Here is a 17,226-nt window from a genome sequence, read left to right on the forward strand (position 1 = left end):
AGAGATTGCATCGGATCTGGGGGCAGGTGGTGGACAATTTGAGGTTGTCCCAGGAGAAGACTCAGCTTTTTGCCAACCGCCACCGTCGTGTTGGTCCTCGGCTTTGTGTTGGGGATTTGGTGTGGTTGTCTTCTCGTTTTGTCCCTATGAGGGTCTCTTCTCCTAAGTTTAAGCCTCGGTTCATCGGCCCGTATAAGATATTGGAGATTCTTAACCCTGTTTCCTTCCGTTTGGACCTCCCTGCATCCTTTTCTATTCATAACGTTTTTCATCGGTCATTATTGCGCAGGTATGAGGTACCGGTTGTGCCTTCCGTTGAGCCTCCTGCTCCGGTGTTGGTTGAGGGTGAGTTGGAGTACGTTGTGGAGAAAATCTTAGACTCTCGTGTTTCCAGACGGAGACTCCAGTATCTGGTCAAGTGGAAGGGATACGGCCAGGAGGATAATTCTTGGGTGAATGCATCTGATGTTCATGCCTCTGATCTGGTTCGTGCCTTTCATAGGGCCCATCCTTGTGGTTCTGGTGAGGGTTCGGTGCCCCCTCCTTGAGGGGGGGGTACTGTTGTGAATTTGGATTCTGGGCTCCCCCGGTGGCTACTGGTGGAATTGAACTGGTGTTGTCATCTTCTCTGTTCACCTGTTCCCATCAAGATGTGGGAGTCGCTATATAACCTTGCTGCTCTGTTAGTTGCTTGCCGGTCAACAATGTTATCAGAAGCCTCTCTGTGCTTGTTCCTGCTCCTAGACAACTACTAGATAAGTTGGACTCTGTCCATGTTTGTTTTTGCATTTTTGTTCCAGTTCACAGCTGAAGTTTCGTTACTGTGTCTGGAAAGCTCTTGTGAACAGGAATTGCCACTCTGGTGTTATGAGTTAATGCCAGAGTTTTAAAGTAATTTCTGGATGGTGTTTTGATAGGGTTTTCAGCTGACCATGAAAGTGTCCTTTCTGTCTTCTGCTATGTAGTAAGTGGACCTCAAATTTGCTAAACCTATTTTCATACTACGTTTGTTATTTCATCTTAATTCACCGCCAATACATGTGGGGGGCCTCTGTCTCCTTTCGGGGTATTTCTCTAGAGGTGAGCTAGGACTAATATTTTCCTCTGCTAGCATTATTTAGTCCTCCGGCTGGTGCTGGGCATCTAGAATCAACGTAGGCATGCTACCCGGCCACTGCTAGTTGTGCGTTAGGTTTAGTTCATGGTCAGCTCAGTTCCCATCTTCCAAGAGCTAGTTCCTATATATGCTGATGCTATGTTCTCTTGCCATTGAGAACATGACACCCTTCCCTGTATTCAGGTTGGAATGGCACCCGTTTGTCAGGTAGGCCTGGAGTTCTTCCGGGACCCTAGAGTCGCCCCTCTCCCGCAATTGCCCCCCAAGACTTCATAGGTGATATGTGGTAGACAGCCCGCCTTAGACCGACTGTCCTGCCGCTGTTTGGAGTATGGCTTGAAGCTGTATTCTAATCCACTCCCTCGGCGTTCCGGCCACCGGTATTGCGCCTCAGCAAGGTGCTGCCTCTTTCAACAAAACCCCTGCTGGTATTCTCCTTCTGCTTGATCTCGTTTCTCACTCAGCACAATCTGTCTCGCTTCTAGTCCTTTCTTGGGCACCGCCGCTATGCTGAGCAGGCACGGTCCCGTTACGTTCTTTCAATGCCAAGCCTCTGTCAGGATCCCACCCCTGGCAGAGACCCTACAGTCTCTCCCTTCACAACACCCCCTGCCACAGGGTGTTGCTCCGTTCAATCCCGTCAGCGTTCTCTCTCTAACTTCCTGCCTGACCCCCAGTTTACCCACTATGGTGGGGAGTGGCCTAATGAATAGCACCCTTAGCTCCCCCCGGAGGCCCAGCTGTGAAACATATTGGTGTCTGTGATACCTGATTGGAGGAACTCCTTCGGTGCCATCGAACGTACCATGGCTCCCCTTAGTGGCGGAGCCACAGTACTGCAACGACCAGGACTCTGGGGCGCTGCAATTGCACTACCCAGAGTGCACCAGGCCCAAGTAAAGATAGCAAACAACACAGGTGCAAATAATACCGATGCAGCCAACCTACAATCAGGAATTGGCTGCTTGGAGCACCCATGCAAAAAAAAAAAATAGTCTGTATGTGGCATGTTCACACAGGACTGCAAAGTATATGGTGAATAGCCTATTAATGACGCCATAAATATAGCGGGCTAACCATGATGCATCCTGTGTGAACAGAGGCCACAGTGTACAATTGTTGGAGGCCTTGAACAGGTAAGCATGCCTGTGCTCTGGTGTTTTTTTCTTCTCAAGTAGGCCACCATCTCTGACACCAGTTTTGTGAAAATACGGGGAGCAGAAGCCAGCCCGAAGGGGAGGCCTTGAAACTGGTAGTGGCAGGTCCGGGTTGGCAGTGCTACTGCAAACCTCAGCAGATTCTGTGATGAGGGATACACCAGGACCTGATAGTAGGCACTCTTTAGGTTGAGTGTGCACATCACAGCATCCTGATCTATAAGATGAACTGCTGACCGGATAGATTCCATTCGGAACCTTTTGTATCTCACCCAGGCATTCAAAGGCTTTAGATTTATTATAGTGCCAGTGTCGCCCGATGGTTTTGTGATAGTGAATAGCGATGAATAGTGCCCCCTTCCTATCTCTGATGGAGGGACCGGGATTATTACTGCCGCACTGAGCATGTCCTGTAAATCTATTAGTATGGCAGAGTCTGCTGTAACTATAGTCGATGCAATATACCTTTCTGGAGGAGGGGAGTAAAGCTCTATGCTGTATCCCTCTGACACGGTTCTGCGAACCCACTGATTTTGAGTGATCTGGGCCCAATTTTTTGCAAATTGACGAAGCCTTCCCCCAATGCAGGTGGCGTCATTGTGACTTAGTTCTGGAGGTTGGACTAAGAAAAGACCTCTGCTCTTATTACCCTGTCCACGGGAGCCTCTGTAGGATCCTCTGCTGGACCTACTCTGTCCCCTGAAATCAAACTGCTTTCTGGAGAAGAATCCTCTCCGAAAGGGCTGGACCGCTTAGGTTTGTCCTCAGGGAACCCCTTCTTTTTATCAGAGGCTGACTCAAGGATAGTGTCCAACGCTGGTGCAAACACCCTCTGCCCAGAGAACGGAATGGAGCAGAGTTTGGTCTTAGAGGCATTATCTCCTGACCAGGACCTCAGCCATACAGCCCTCCTAGCCGCATTAGATAGGGAACTGTTACGAGCTGAGAATCTAACCGATTCTGCTGTCATATCAGATAAAAATGCCATGGCTGACTTCATAATAGGCAGGGAACTCAGAATATCTGATCTAGGGGTCTTATTGGATAGATGCTCTTCCAACTGACCCATCCATAAATACATAGATCTGGCCACCGAAGTGGCTGCTATGTTTGTCCTAATTAGGGCCGCAGAAGCTTCCCAGGCCCTCTTTAGGAGAATGTCAGCTTTTCTGTCCATAGGATCACGCAAATTAGAAGAGTCCTCGAAAGGTATAGCAGTCTTTTTGGTGACCTTCACAACAGGAACGTCAATTTTAGGGACCTCCTCCCATAACTTGACTTCCTCAGGGTCGAATGGTAAACGACCTTTAAAGTCACGAGATAGCACCAGCCGGCGCTCAGCATCTTTCCACTCTTCTAGAACCATGGCCTTAATATGATCACTTATAGGGAAAACAGTCTGGTTTCACGACACAAGTCCTCCGAACCTCAAGTCCTTTCTGGACTGTGGCTTAGAGGTGTCCTCGATCTGCATAGTATTCCTCATTGCCTGGACAAGCTCATCTGTCTCCTCAGACTGGAAAAGGTACTTCCTGGCTCGATCCTGGTTTTCTGCTGGAATCTCTCCCTCTTCTTCTGACAGAGAGTCCCTTAGATCGGAACCTTCATCAGAAGAATACTCTGGCTCCCCATGGTCTTTCTCCCGTCTGCCCTGCTTACGACCCGAGATGGGACTGGCCGGGCGTGAATGTGAAAGGCTGGACATAGAGGCTTGAACCTCCTCACGGATTAGGGATCTCATCTCTGAAAGCAGTGATGACTGCTCGTCCTTCATGACCCTAGAAGTACAGGGTGCGCAGTGAGTGTTGCCATGGGAGTCTGGGAGTTTTACGTGGCATACAGGACATCTGTTGGACTTTGCTGAGACCTTTCCGGGTTTTTTAGCCATGGCTGGGGGAGCAGCGGGGTTTCCCTTATCCTAAACGACATAAGATAGGGAGTAATAGGCTAGATGGCGTGCTGTGGTTTTATCTGAGGTGAGGGTGGACTGCACAAGGCGGACTTACCCCTCCATCCTCGAACATGTCCCCTTCCATAGCTGGACTGAAGCCGGAGCCACCAAAGCACCCTCTGCACGATGCTGGACGCTAATGTCAGTAGCGACCGCGCTGCTGTGCGTTCTCCTGTTAGAGCGCCTGCTCTCCCCGCTCTCAGAACGCCACCGGAAGTGACGTTTCACCGGCCCCGGTGAAACCGGAAGTGACGCGGCTCCTCTGGTTTCCGGAAGCCGCACGCCGGGTGTAGCGTCGCCAGGACAGCGCGCCTTCGCTGACTGGAGGAACGCCCCGCCAGGATCACTGCCGCCTCCTGAGCTGAGAGCCTCCCACCGGGAGGAGCGGCTCAATCCCGGAGCCTCGTCCCGCTCCAGGCCTTTGGGGTAGAGGGACTCCCCACTGGGAAGTTTCGACCCTGAGCCTCTTGACAGGGGGAAGGATATTGGAGGACGGCATGATCCCCCTGAGCTCGGTAAGCTTGCGCAGCTCTTCCTCGTGTGTCCCTCCATGCAGGGACAGGAAAAACACTGAGGATTTGTGGGTGGGACCGGACATTTGAACTCTCGTGTGTTTCCTGTCCCAGCAAGGAGGAGGAGGACGTTCTCCAGGGTGCTGTCAGGAGGGACGTCCTGGAAATAGTAGTATTTTGAAATAATAAAAAAAGTCTGAAGACATTTTTATGAAAAACAAAGAAAAAAATTGTATGGGGGATAAATGGTTATCATTATCGTATTTACAGGGAATCTGCCAACATATTCTTGCTTCCCCATCTGTGTTCAGTATGATGAAGGGGAAGAGACCCTGATTCCAGTGATTGGCAGCTGAACAGTGTACATTGTTCAGCTGCCAATCAGTGATGGGGCGTGGTTACTCCAAAAGACGACTACATGTCACAAGGTAACTAGTCCTCCAGTGATAATCTCCTGCTGAGAAAACACTTTCTTTTTTTAAAGTACAACAAGCAGCCCACTAAGTGACACATTGCTGGAATAAGGGTATCTGCCATCTGCCCCAATATCATGCTGCTCTTAGATTACATTAAGGCTATGTGCACACACTGCGGATTTTGCTGCGGATCCGCAGCAGATTGGCCGCAGCGGATTCGCAGCAGTTTTCCATGAGTTTACAGTACCATGTAAACCTATGGAAAACAAAATCTGCAGTGCACATGCTGCGGAAAATACAGCGCGGAAACGCTGAGTTGTTTATTTCGCAGCATGTCAATTCTTTGTGTGGATTCCGCAGCGTTTTACACCTGCTCCTCAACAGGAATCCGCAGGTGTAAAACCGCAAGTGGAATCCGCACAAAAAAACCGCTGTAAATCCGCGGCAATTCCGCAGTAAATCCGCAGTGCGAATTTACGTGGATTTATCAAAATCCGCACAACATTCCGCAATGTGTGCACATACCCTAAATTCCCTTTACAAAGGAAGTGAATCTGACGGTAGCTCTTCGGATGCACATGGAAGAGGCATCAGAGGGGAGGCTATATTAATAACGAGGATAATTTTTTTTAAAAATTGAGCAATTTACCATTATTTTATATCTGTGTTACACAATACCTACCATTTTTTTGGAAATAGTGTAAATTTCTTCCTCTGATTTCTTCATCAGACAGTCGGCTATGGAGGCGAGATCACAGCCCGATAACTCTGATATTATCTGCAGAGGAAAATGGTCTTATATTCAGGCTATGTGCACACGTAGGGAGGGTTCTCTGCGGGTTCTCCCGCAGCGGATTTGATAAATCTGCAGGGCAAAACCGCTGAGGCTATCCCTGCAGATTTATCGCGGTTTGTTCTGCGGTTTCCGCTGCGGGATTACTCCTATACTATTGATGCTGCATATGCAGCAATATGCAGCATCAATAGTAATGTTAAAAATAATAAAAAATGGTTATACTCACCCTCTGATGTCCCGATCTCCTTGGCGCTGCACGCAGCGGTCCGGTTCCAAAGATGCTGTGCGAGAAGGACCTTCGTGACGTCACGGTCATGTGACCGCGACGTCATCGCAGGCCCTGCTCGCATAGCAACCCTGCGACCGGACGGCCGCGTGCAGCGCTGAGAGGTGAGTATATCATTATTTTTTTATTTTTATTCTTTTTTTTAACACAAATATGGTTCCCAGGGCCTGGAGGAGAGTCTCCTCTCCTCCACCCCGGGTACCATCCACACATGATCCGCTTACTTCCCGCATCGTGGGCATAGCCCCATGCGGGAAGTAAGCGGATCAATGCTTTCCTATGTGTGCAGAATCGCCGCGATTCTGCACAAAGAAGTGACATGCTGCGGAATGTAAACCGCTGCGTTTCTGCGCGGTTTTTCCCGCAGCATGTGCACAGCGGATTGCGGTTTCCATAGGTTTACATGTAACTGTAAACGCAATGGAAACTACTGCGGACCCGCAGCGTCAAAATCGTTGCGGTTCTGTGGTAAAAACCGCAATGTGTGCACATAGCCTCAGATATCGCATACAGACGGTTCAGGAATGGGGTTTATTATCATTTTATTTTAACTTTTCTTTGTTCTCAGTGTTACCCCCACCTCTATTAATATGTAATTCCCGGGGGGTTATAATTACATTTCTGAAGTAGCTGACATCTTCAGATGTGCTGACCACCATGCTGGCCATGGCCGCAGTTCCGCTCTCGGAGATGGCGCGGTGGAACAGACCCTTCGATAAAGGAGACAACACCTAGAAGAGGAGACAATCCACATTACCGTGCGCTTTATCTCCAGGACTGGACACATTTCTCATCAATTATTCGTCAGTTTTTGAAACTTGAATAATTCCCTTTATAGAAATAATCGAAAGATTCTCCCCGTCAGCATCATCCTCCTACTTAAAAGAATAGAGACGATCCCTTTATGAGGTCTGTTAGGAGACGTCGGCTGGATGGTAACCCCAAGGGTCAGAGGTCAACAAGCATTACTCAGAACTTACAAGAGCAGAAACACTGATTCCTCCAGCAGATTCACCGAATATAGTGACAGATGAGGGATCACCCCCAAAAGCTGCAATATTTTCCTGTACCCATTGGAGAGCGGCAACTTGGTCCAGAAACCCATAATTACCACATAATTGTTTGTCTCCAGAACTGAAATGAAGAACCTAAAATTATCTCTGATCACCATTCCATAGACCACAAAAAATCAAGTATAACAATTCTCTAATACATCCTGTATTATACTCCAGAGCTGCACTCACTATTCTGCTGGTGCAGTCACTGTGTACATACATTACATTACGGATCCTGAGTTACATCCTGTATTATACGTCAGAGCTGCACTCACTATTCTGCTGATGCAGTCACTGTGTACATACATTACATTACTGATCCTGAGTTACATCCTGTATTATATTTCTGCACTGCACTCACTATTCTGCTGGTGCAGTCACTGTGTACATACATTACATTACTGATCCTGAGTTACATCCTGTATTATACCCCAGAGCTGCACTCACTATTCTGCTGGTGCAGTCACTGTGTACTGTACACACATTACATTACTGATCCTGAGTTACATCCTGTATTATATTTCTGCACTGCACTCACTATTCTGCTGGTGCAGTCACTGTGTACATACATTACATTACTGATCCTGAGTTACATCCTGCATTATCCTTCAGAACTGCACTCACTATTCTGCTGGTGCAGTCACTGTGTACATGCATTACATTACTGATCCTGAGTTACCTCCTGTATTATACACCAGAGCTGCACTCACTATTCTGCTGGTGCAGTCACTGTGTACATACATTACATTACGGATCCTGAGTTACATCCTGTATTATACGTCAGAGCTGCGCTCAATATTCTGCTGGTGCAGTCACTGTGCACATACATTACATTACTGATCCTGAGTTACATCCTGCATTATGTTTCTGCACTGCACTCACTATTCTGCTGGTGCAGTCACTGTGTACATACATTACATTACTGATCCTGAGTTACATCCTGTATTATACCCCAGAGCTGCACTCACTATTCTGCTGGTGCAGTCACTGTGTACATACATTACATTACTGATCCTGAGTTACATCCTGTATTATACTCCAGAGCTGCACTCACTATTCTGCTGGTGCAGTCACTGTGTACATACATTACTGATCCTGAGCTACATCCTGCATTATACTCCTGAGCTGCACTCACTATTCTGCTGGTGCAGTCACTGTGTACATACATTACATTACTGATCCTGAGTTACATCCTGTATTATACCCCAGAGCTGCACTCACTATTCTGCTGGTCCAGTCACTGTGTACTGTACACACATTACATTACTGATCCTGATTTACATCCTTTATTATACCCCAGAGCTGCACTCACTATTCTGCTCACGCAGTCACTATGTACATACATTACATTACTGATCCTGAGTTACATCCTGTATTATACTCCAGAGCTGCACTCACTATTCTGCTGGTGCAGTCACTGTGTACATACATTACATTACTGATTCTGAGTTACATCCTGTATTATACTCCAGAGCTGCACTCACTATTCTGATGGTGCAGTCACTGTGTATATATATTACATTACTGATCCTGAATTACGTCCTGTATTATACTCCAGAGATGCACTCACTATTCTGCTGGTGCAGTCACTGTGTACATACACTACATTACTGATCCTGACTTACATCCTGTATTATACCCCAGAGCTGCACTCACTATTCTGCTGGTGCAGTCACTGTGTACATACATTACATTACTGATCCTGAGTTACATCTTGTATTATACTCCAGAGCTGCACTCACTATTCTGCTGGTGCAGTCACTGTGTACCTACATTACATTACTGATCCTGGGTTACATCCTGTATTATACTCCAGAGCTGCACTCACTATTCTGCTGGTGCAGTCACTGTGTACATACATTACATTACTGATCCTGAGTTACATTCTGTATTATACTCCAGAGCTGCACTCACTATTCTGCTGGTGCAGTCACTGTGTACATACATTACTGATCCTGAGTTACGTCCTGTATTATACTCCAGAGCTGCTCTCACTATTCTGCTGGTGCAGTCACTGTGTACATACATTACATTACTGATTCTGAGTTACATCCTGTATTATACTCCAGAGCTGCACTCACTATTCTGCTGGTGCAGTCACTGTGTACATACATTACTGATCCTGAGCTACATCCTGCATTATACTCCTGAGCTGCACTCACTATTCTGCTGGTGCAGTCACTGTGTACATGCATTACATTACTGATCCTGAGTTACCTCCTGTATTATACACCAGAGCTGCACTCACTATTCTGCTGGTGCAGTCACTGTGTACATACATTACATTATTGATCCTGAGTTACATCCTGTATTATACTCCAGAGCTGCACTCACTATTCTGCTGGTGCAGTCACTGTGTACATACATTACATTACTGATCCTGAGTTACATCCTGTATTATACTCCAGAGCTGCACTTACTATTCTGCTGGTGCAGTCACTGTGTACATACATTACATTACTGATCCTGAGTTACCTCCTGTATTATACCCCAGAGCTGCACTTACTATTCTGCTGGTGCAGTCACTGTGTACATACATTACATTACTGATCCGGTAATGATGGTAAATGATGAATAATGGAGGATATAACTGGAAATATCTTTACCTGAAGAACCCCAGGATCCCCAGCCTGTACTGGATGCTCACCACCACTACATTCTCATAGGCACTAAGTGCGGATCCATCAAACAAGCCGGCGAGCCCGAACAGCAGCCCTCCACCATGTATCACAACCATGACCTAGGGGAACAGAATAAAATTTATGATGAAAGTCGTCTTAGAGTGTAGCTATCTGTGATTTCAGGAGAACACGCGGCAGGATGTCTGTGTAGCCTCCAGCTTCTCCACCTCCATAGAGCTTCGTGAGCACCAACTGTCATCTACTACGTCAAGACTTAGAAAGTTTGTTTTCAATGACGACAGATTTTACTAATGAATTGAGAATATGAAGAACAGAAGTGAAACATCAGTCCTGTAGGAGAGAGAGGCAGAACTCTCTGGTAAGATTTGTTACAGAGTTCCTTACTTTCATGTTACTCTATAAGGTGCAGTTCACATTGATTCCAATTATGTAACAAAGAAAAAAAGTAGGAAACTAGGATAAATGCACTAAATTAAAGACTGGGCTGTAAACTTAAAAGGAAGAAACTATGATGATTTTCTCAGTTAGTTGCAAAATAAAACCCCTCACAAAATGAGATTTACTCAACCTCCCCTGGTCCACTACTGGTCTTTGCTGCCCGGTCTCTTGTTTGGCTGCAGTCAATCACTGAGCTCTGTGGGTCTGCTAATGTAGATGGCATGATTGGCTACTGCACTGTCGACATGATATCACTGCAGCAGGCAATAAACAGAAACCAAATCAGTGACAGAGACTCAGCGCTGGACCTGGGGAGCGGAAGTAATACTTTTTTTTTAAAGTAGCTAAATGGGAAAAAAAATGTAGGAATGAGACAACCACTCTAATAATAGTCATTCAAAACTTGTCAACAAGCATAAGCACAAATTTGCAAATACTGACATTCCCAACAGGCCTTGGGCGCTCACAGGTGTAAAGACAGGTTCTGGGCATTAGTATGGGGAAACCCCGCAAATACTTGATTGATAACATCAGAGACAGTTTTGGTCGACAACTCCCAGAGCCCTTCCTCCCAACTACCCAGCCCTCCACCTCCAAAACCAACTTCTCCACCATTACAGAAGATCGACTCTCCACTCTACTCTCAAGATCGCATCTCACCACCTGTGCACTTGACCCAATCCCTTCCCACTTCATCCCAAACCTCGCCACAATCTTCATCCCAACCCTAACCCATCTCTTCAACCTATCACTAACAACTGGTGTTTTCCCCTCAAGCTTTAAACATGCTTCAATCACACCTATCCTCAAAAAGCCCTCTCTTGACCCATCCTCTGTATCTAGCTATCACCCTATATCACTTCTCCCCTATGCTTCAAAACTACTGGAACAACACGTCCATCTTGAACTGTCCTCCCACCTCTCTTACGGCTCCCTCTTCGACCGCTTACAATCTGGCTTCCGGTCACACCACTCCACTGAAACTGCCCTAACTAAGGTCACCAATGACCTATTAGATGCCAATAGCCAGCGACACTACTCTGTCCTCTTCCTCCTGGACCTGTCCTCTGCCTTTGACACAGTGGACCATTCCCTATTACTACAGACCCTCTCATCCCTTGGCATCACAGACTTGGCCCTATCCTGGATCTCATCATACCTAACAGACCGGACATTCAGCGTCTCCCACTCACACCCCACCTCTTCACCTCTCCCCCTATCTGTCGGAGTCCCACAAGGTTCAGTTCTAGGGCCCCTGCTCTTCTCCATTTAGACCTTTGGCCTGGGACAGCACATAGAATCTCACGGTTTTCAGTATCATCTCTATGCTGATGACACACAGATCTACATCTCTGGACCAGATATCACCACCCTACTAACTAGAATCCCTTAATGTCTATCCGCCATTTAATCCTTCTTCTCCGCTAGATTTCTGAAACTTAACATGGACAAAACTGAATTCATCATCTTTCCCCCATCTCACGCAACCTCCCCAACGGACCTATCCATTACAGTAAATGGCTGCCCACTCTCCCCACAAGCTCGCTGCCTTGGTGTAATCCTTGACACTGACCTCTCCTTCAAACCACATATCCAAGCCCTTTCCACTTCCTGCAGACTTCAACTCAAAAATATTTCACGGATCCGTACATTCGTCAACCAAGAATCTGCAAAAACCCTAGTCAATGCCCTCATCATCTCCTGCCTGGACTACTGCAACCTCCTGCTCTGTGGCCTCCCTTCAAACACTCTTGCACCCCTTCAATCCATTCTAAACTCTGCTGCCCGACTAATCCACCTGTCCCCCGCTATTCCCCAGCCTCTCCCCTCTGTCAATCCCTTCACTGGCTCCCCATTACCCATAGACTCCAGTACAAAACCCTAACCATGACGTACAAAGCCATCCACAACCTGTCTCCTCCATACATCTGTGACCTCGTCTCCCGGTACTTACCTGCACGGAACCTCCGATCCTCACAAGATCTCCTTCTCTACTCCCCTCTTTCTCCTCTTCCCACAATCGCATACAAGATTTCTCTTGCCCATCACCCCTACTCTGGATCGCTCTACCACAACATATCAGACTCTCGCCTACCATCGAAACCTTCCAAAAGAACCTGAAGACCCACCTCTTCCGGCAAGCCTACAACCTGCAGTAACCACTGATCCACCAAACCGCTGCATGACCAGCTCTCTCCTCACCTACTGTATCCTCACCCATCCCTTGTAGATTGTGAGCCTTCGCGGGCAGGGTCCTCTCTCCTCCTGTACCAGTTATAACTTGTATTGTTTAAGATTATTGTACTTGTTTTTATTATGTATACCCCTCCTCACATGTAAAGCGCCATGGAATAAATGGAGTTATAATAATAAATAATAATAATACTTACAGGTAAGTTCGATTTCTTGGCTCTGTCGGCTGGAGTAAACACATTCAGGTACAGGCAATCTTCTGAGTAACGCGGAGGCTTAAAAGAGGTTTGGTAATATTGTCCAAACGAGCTCATGGCTTCCTCTACCTGTAAACACCTGAAATACACAGAATCAATTAGAATAAGAATATTTTGTCCCATAAACAGATACATCACCACAAATATATGAGACTCACATGGGAGGAAACTCTGAGGCATCTCTTACAGATTTCCAGGGCTCCGGAGGTTCGGGGTTACCAAATCTCAGTGGTCCCACAGGAGGTTTTGCAAAAGGAACTCCGAAAAATGCATCTATGGCCCTAGATGTCTCTTTCACTGGCACCGTAATGCCCTGCAGGTCTCCATACTTGATGGTTACTAATGGTCTTCCATCTTTCAGACCTAGAATGAAAGATATTATTGTGGACATTTAACTATACTATTAATGTTTTAATATTCTCCAGTCCTCAGTGGCTCTTCCTGGTATTACATACAACTCGTACTACTGATATATCTATTTAAAATATTATATAAGTGTAACTCCATAATAAACAGAATTCAAGCAATTGTATATAAACAATAAATATTTTACTAAGGTACACAACTATTGAAGAAAAGTAAAAAAATAATGATTAAAATCAAGAAATAATGAAAACAATGGGAGGCAGATGAGAGACACAAAATAATGAAGGGTATAAAATACAAGGGCTAGCCACCGGATGGCAGAATACTACCCAACCGACGCCGACGGACAAATGTGACAATGTTTTTAGAAGAAAACAGGCAGGTTATTCTAATCTTGGTCACACTGCCCAGCACAGCTCAGCTCGAGGTTGCAGCACCCAGTCTAACTCAGCTCAGCCCAAGGTTGCAGCACCCAGCCCAGCTCATCTCAATTGAGCCCAAGGTCACAGCGCCCAACCTGGCCAAGCTCAGCCCAAGGTTGCGGCGCCCAGCTCATGGTTGCCACGCCCAGCCCTGCTCAGCTCAGGCCAAGGTCCCAGTGCCCAGCCTGGCCCAGCCCAGTTCAGGTCAGCCCAAGGTTGCAACACCCAGCCCGGCCCAGTCTAGCTGTCCAAGTTTGCAGCAATAAAAAAAGAAATGTGTCAGTGGCTTCTCTGCTGTATTAGGTGGAGACTGATATGGTGGCGCATTCTGTCTCTATTTTTGGGTATGTCTGACTATAATGCATTTTTATCTCTTTACTATTGATTTAATTGTGTGTCTTACATTGCACTATTTGTGGGAATTACACCCAACCACATTTCTATGGATCTACCTTTAGATTTGCTTGGAAATTAACTTTGTGCATATATATATATATATATATATATATATATATATATATATATATATATATATATATATGTTCTGTTATCCAGTGGTGTCACAGTGTAACTGTGGAATAGCGAATGTGCTCCTATACTGAGGGGTCTCTAACTATCCCTGTGCCCAGGATTACCCCTGATGGTAGGGACGCCTTGGTCTCGTATCTCACTATGCCCCTGAGTAGCACTAGTTTGTTAAATGTATGGGGAGACGTTGTACAGGATAGTTTGTGGTTTAAGTCCGCGATAGCCATACATAAATTATACTAGCGCTAGTATCATTTATGTATGGCTTTCGCGGACTTAATCCACAAACTATCCTGTACACCGTCTCTGAGAAGGTCGTGTGGGCGGCCCGTGGATCTGCAGCAGCCGATACACACATGCTTTTGCTTTCTACCATCAGGTGAGTAGCTCCCTGTTAAAAAAACGCACTTAATCTGAGGATAAGACCCTGTATGCGCTTTTTGTCTCCCTAATTTACAAGTGTATGGGGAGAACATAAACAAAACAGACAGGGCAAAACATATTCAGTCACACTGCACTTTCACAGGGAAAAACACTAAGGTTCAAAAGTGTCTAGAGCCTGGGGGCAACAAAGACACCAAGTGAAAAGGAGAGGTTTCACCAAATACCGCTTACAACTACATTGGAATAACCACCAGTTATACAGGATGAATCCACTCCTCCAGATGATGATAGTCTAGCTATAGCTGGTATTACCTGCATTTTATATAGAAGGACAGCAGACATGACTGGCTCTCCCACAGCAAGTGACTAAATAAGATAAACAAGCTTAGCTCAGGAAAAAATAACTCTTGCTAACCTGACTAGGAGTCATGCCAGAGTCGCCCTGCGCTGATCAGAGCTATGAAAGGAGATAGATGGAAGAGTGTAAGACTCTGTGGATTACACAGACCCTGATTCCACCATGACAGTTGGTGACACTTACAAAAACCTTCTTGTGACAAGTGTCTACCCCTTGAATTGTCTTCCCTTCATTATGCTACATCTCTCATCGGCCTCCCCTTGATTTAATTGCTTGTTGATTTTAATTATTATCTTTTACATTTTTATTTTTATTTTATAGTTCTCTACTTCAATAAAATATTTATTGTTTATAATGATGGTTTGATTTATGAATATCATGGAGTAATACTTGTATGATAATTTAGGTTTGATCTGTGTGCTCTTACTTATTTTAGAATTTCTGTTTGGATTACTGGTTTCCCTACCTCTGATATATATGTAGTAATCCTTACTGACACTTTCAAACACTAGAAAGGAAATTATATAATACTAACTCAAGTGGAGGAGAGAATAACTACTACCATATTACCCCTGAGGACAAAAATATATCTATACTTCTCCTATCTACAAGAATATAACTACCATAATACTGCCCCTATGTACAAGAATATAACTACTATAATACTGCCCCCTATGTACAAGAATAACTACTATAATACTGCCCCTATGTACAAGAATATAACTACTATAATACTGCTCCCTATGTACAAGAATATAACTACTATAATACTGCCCCTATGTACAAGAATATAACTACTATAATACTGCCCCCTATGTACAAGAATATAACTAATATAATACTGCCCCCTATGTACAAGAATACAACTACTATAATACTGCTCCTATGTACAAGAATATAACTACTATAATACTGCCCCTATGTACAAGAATATAACTAATATAATACTGCCCCTACGTACAAGAATATAGCTACTATAATACTGCCCCTATGTACAAGAATATAGCTACTATAATACTGCCCCTATGTACAAGAATACAACTACTATAATACTGCTCCTATGTACAAGAATATAACTACTATAATACTGCCCCTATGTACAAGAATATAACTAATATAATACTGCCCCTACGTACAAGAATATAACTACTATAATACTGCCCCTATGTACAAGAATATAGCTACTATAATACTGCCCCTATGTACAAGAATATAACTACTATAACACTGCTCCTATGTACAAGAATATAACTAATATAATACTGCCCCCTATGTACAAGAATATAACTACTATAATACTGCCCCTATGTACAAGAATATAGCTACTATAATACTGCCCCTATGTACAAGAATATAACTACTATAATACTGCTCCCTATATACAAGACTATAACTACTATAATACTGCTCCTATGTACAAGAATATAACTACTATAATACTGCTCCTATGTACAAGAATATAACTACTATAATACTCCTCCTATGTACAAGAATATAACTACTTTATAATACTGCAGCATACGAAACCAGGTAATATGTGCCTGTCAGACTTTACAAACCCTGAATGTCACTAACTTTAGGAAGTATTTTGTATGGACTACGATGTATTTGATAAGGGATCCAGCGTATGCCTCCTAAGTGGCCTATTGTTAGCCACATGTATCAATGCGATATGCACTTGTATTATAGACGCATGCAGCGCTAGTCTTAATGTTGTGGATTTCCCTTCTGAATTAACCACTTTGGTGCAGTTCAGTGCGGTATGAAGTGATTTGTATACCTTACATAGGATACAAAACGTCAGTGTGAACATATTATATGGCAACATAAGGGTGTTTGCAACTTTCATATTTTGACTGATTCTAATATGTATGTGCTTTAGCTGACCTCATATACACAATTGTTTTTGGTGTAGAGGCACTTTTTTTAACTTTGTGTTTATTTTAACATTTTTAAATAAAGGTGTAATTTTGTTCAAAAAAGAGAGAAACACTTCTTGATTCAAAATGGTTTAATAACCAACTTTTGATCAGTGTGTTCATATATCTAGTGAAGTGGTGCCCATCCTCAGCATAGGAAAATGGGCTTGGGTTATGTGTTTACTAAATTTATTTCTGTCTTCAGGCAGTATACCCATTTTTCCAGTATGGATTTTTCAGCCAGATAATTAACCTGGCGTCAAAAAGCATTGAATATTTTTCGTACAAGTGCCTCACAAACAACTACTGATGTTTAAAATGTGGAGAAGGATTTGATGAAACAATATAAGAATTATGTACATAAGAAAACTAAAGTATGGTGGACTAAGATTACTCTGGAGAACTATGTGAATAAAAAAAAAAAAATCC

The 17,226-nt window shown here is 44.6% G+C and overlaps 1 protein-coding gene across 2 annotated transcripts in view; it reads right to left on the bottom strand.

Annotated features, from left to right (window-relative positions):
* Nucleotides 1-17,226, bottom strand: part of LOC143807350 (fatty acyl-CoA hydrolase precursor, medium chain-like) — a 155,681-nt gene that overhangs the window by 30,483 nt on the left and 107,972 nt on the right. Inside the window, exons 3-8 of one of the 2 annotated variants that reach the window (XM_077288794.1) lie at nucleotides 12,979-13,183; nucleotides 12,761-12,899; nucleotides 9,897-10,030; nucleotides 7,216-7,369; nucleotides 6,853-6,966; nucleotides 5,836-5,931 (exon numbers count right to left, since the gene is read on the bottom strand). In XM_077288794.1, the coding sequence (XP_077144909.1) occupies nucleotides 5,836-5,931; nucleotides 6,853-6,966; nucleotides 7,216-7,369; nucleotides 9,897-10,030; nucleotides 12,761-12,899; nucleotides 12,979-13,183 (842 nt within the window). The remainder of the gene's footprint in view (nucleotides 1-5,835; nucleotides 5,932-6,852; nucleotides 6,967-7,215; nucleotides 7,370-9,896; nucleotides 10,031-12,760; nucleotides 12,900-12,978; nucleotides 13,184-17,226) is intronic. The other variant, XM_077288795.1, reaches the window with a different exon arrangement.

The sequence above is a fragment of the Ranitomeya variabilis genome, chromosome 2 (genome assembly GCF_051348905.1).
Source record: "Ranitomeya variabilis isolate aRanVar5 chromosome 2, aRanVar5.hap1, whole genome shotgun sequence".
NCBI classification, from domain to species: domain Eukaryota; kingdom Metazoa; phylum Chordata; class Amphibia; order Anura; family Dendrobatidae; genus Ranitomeya; species Ranitomeya variabilis.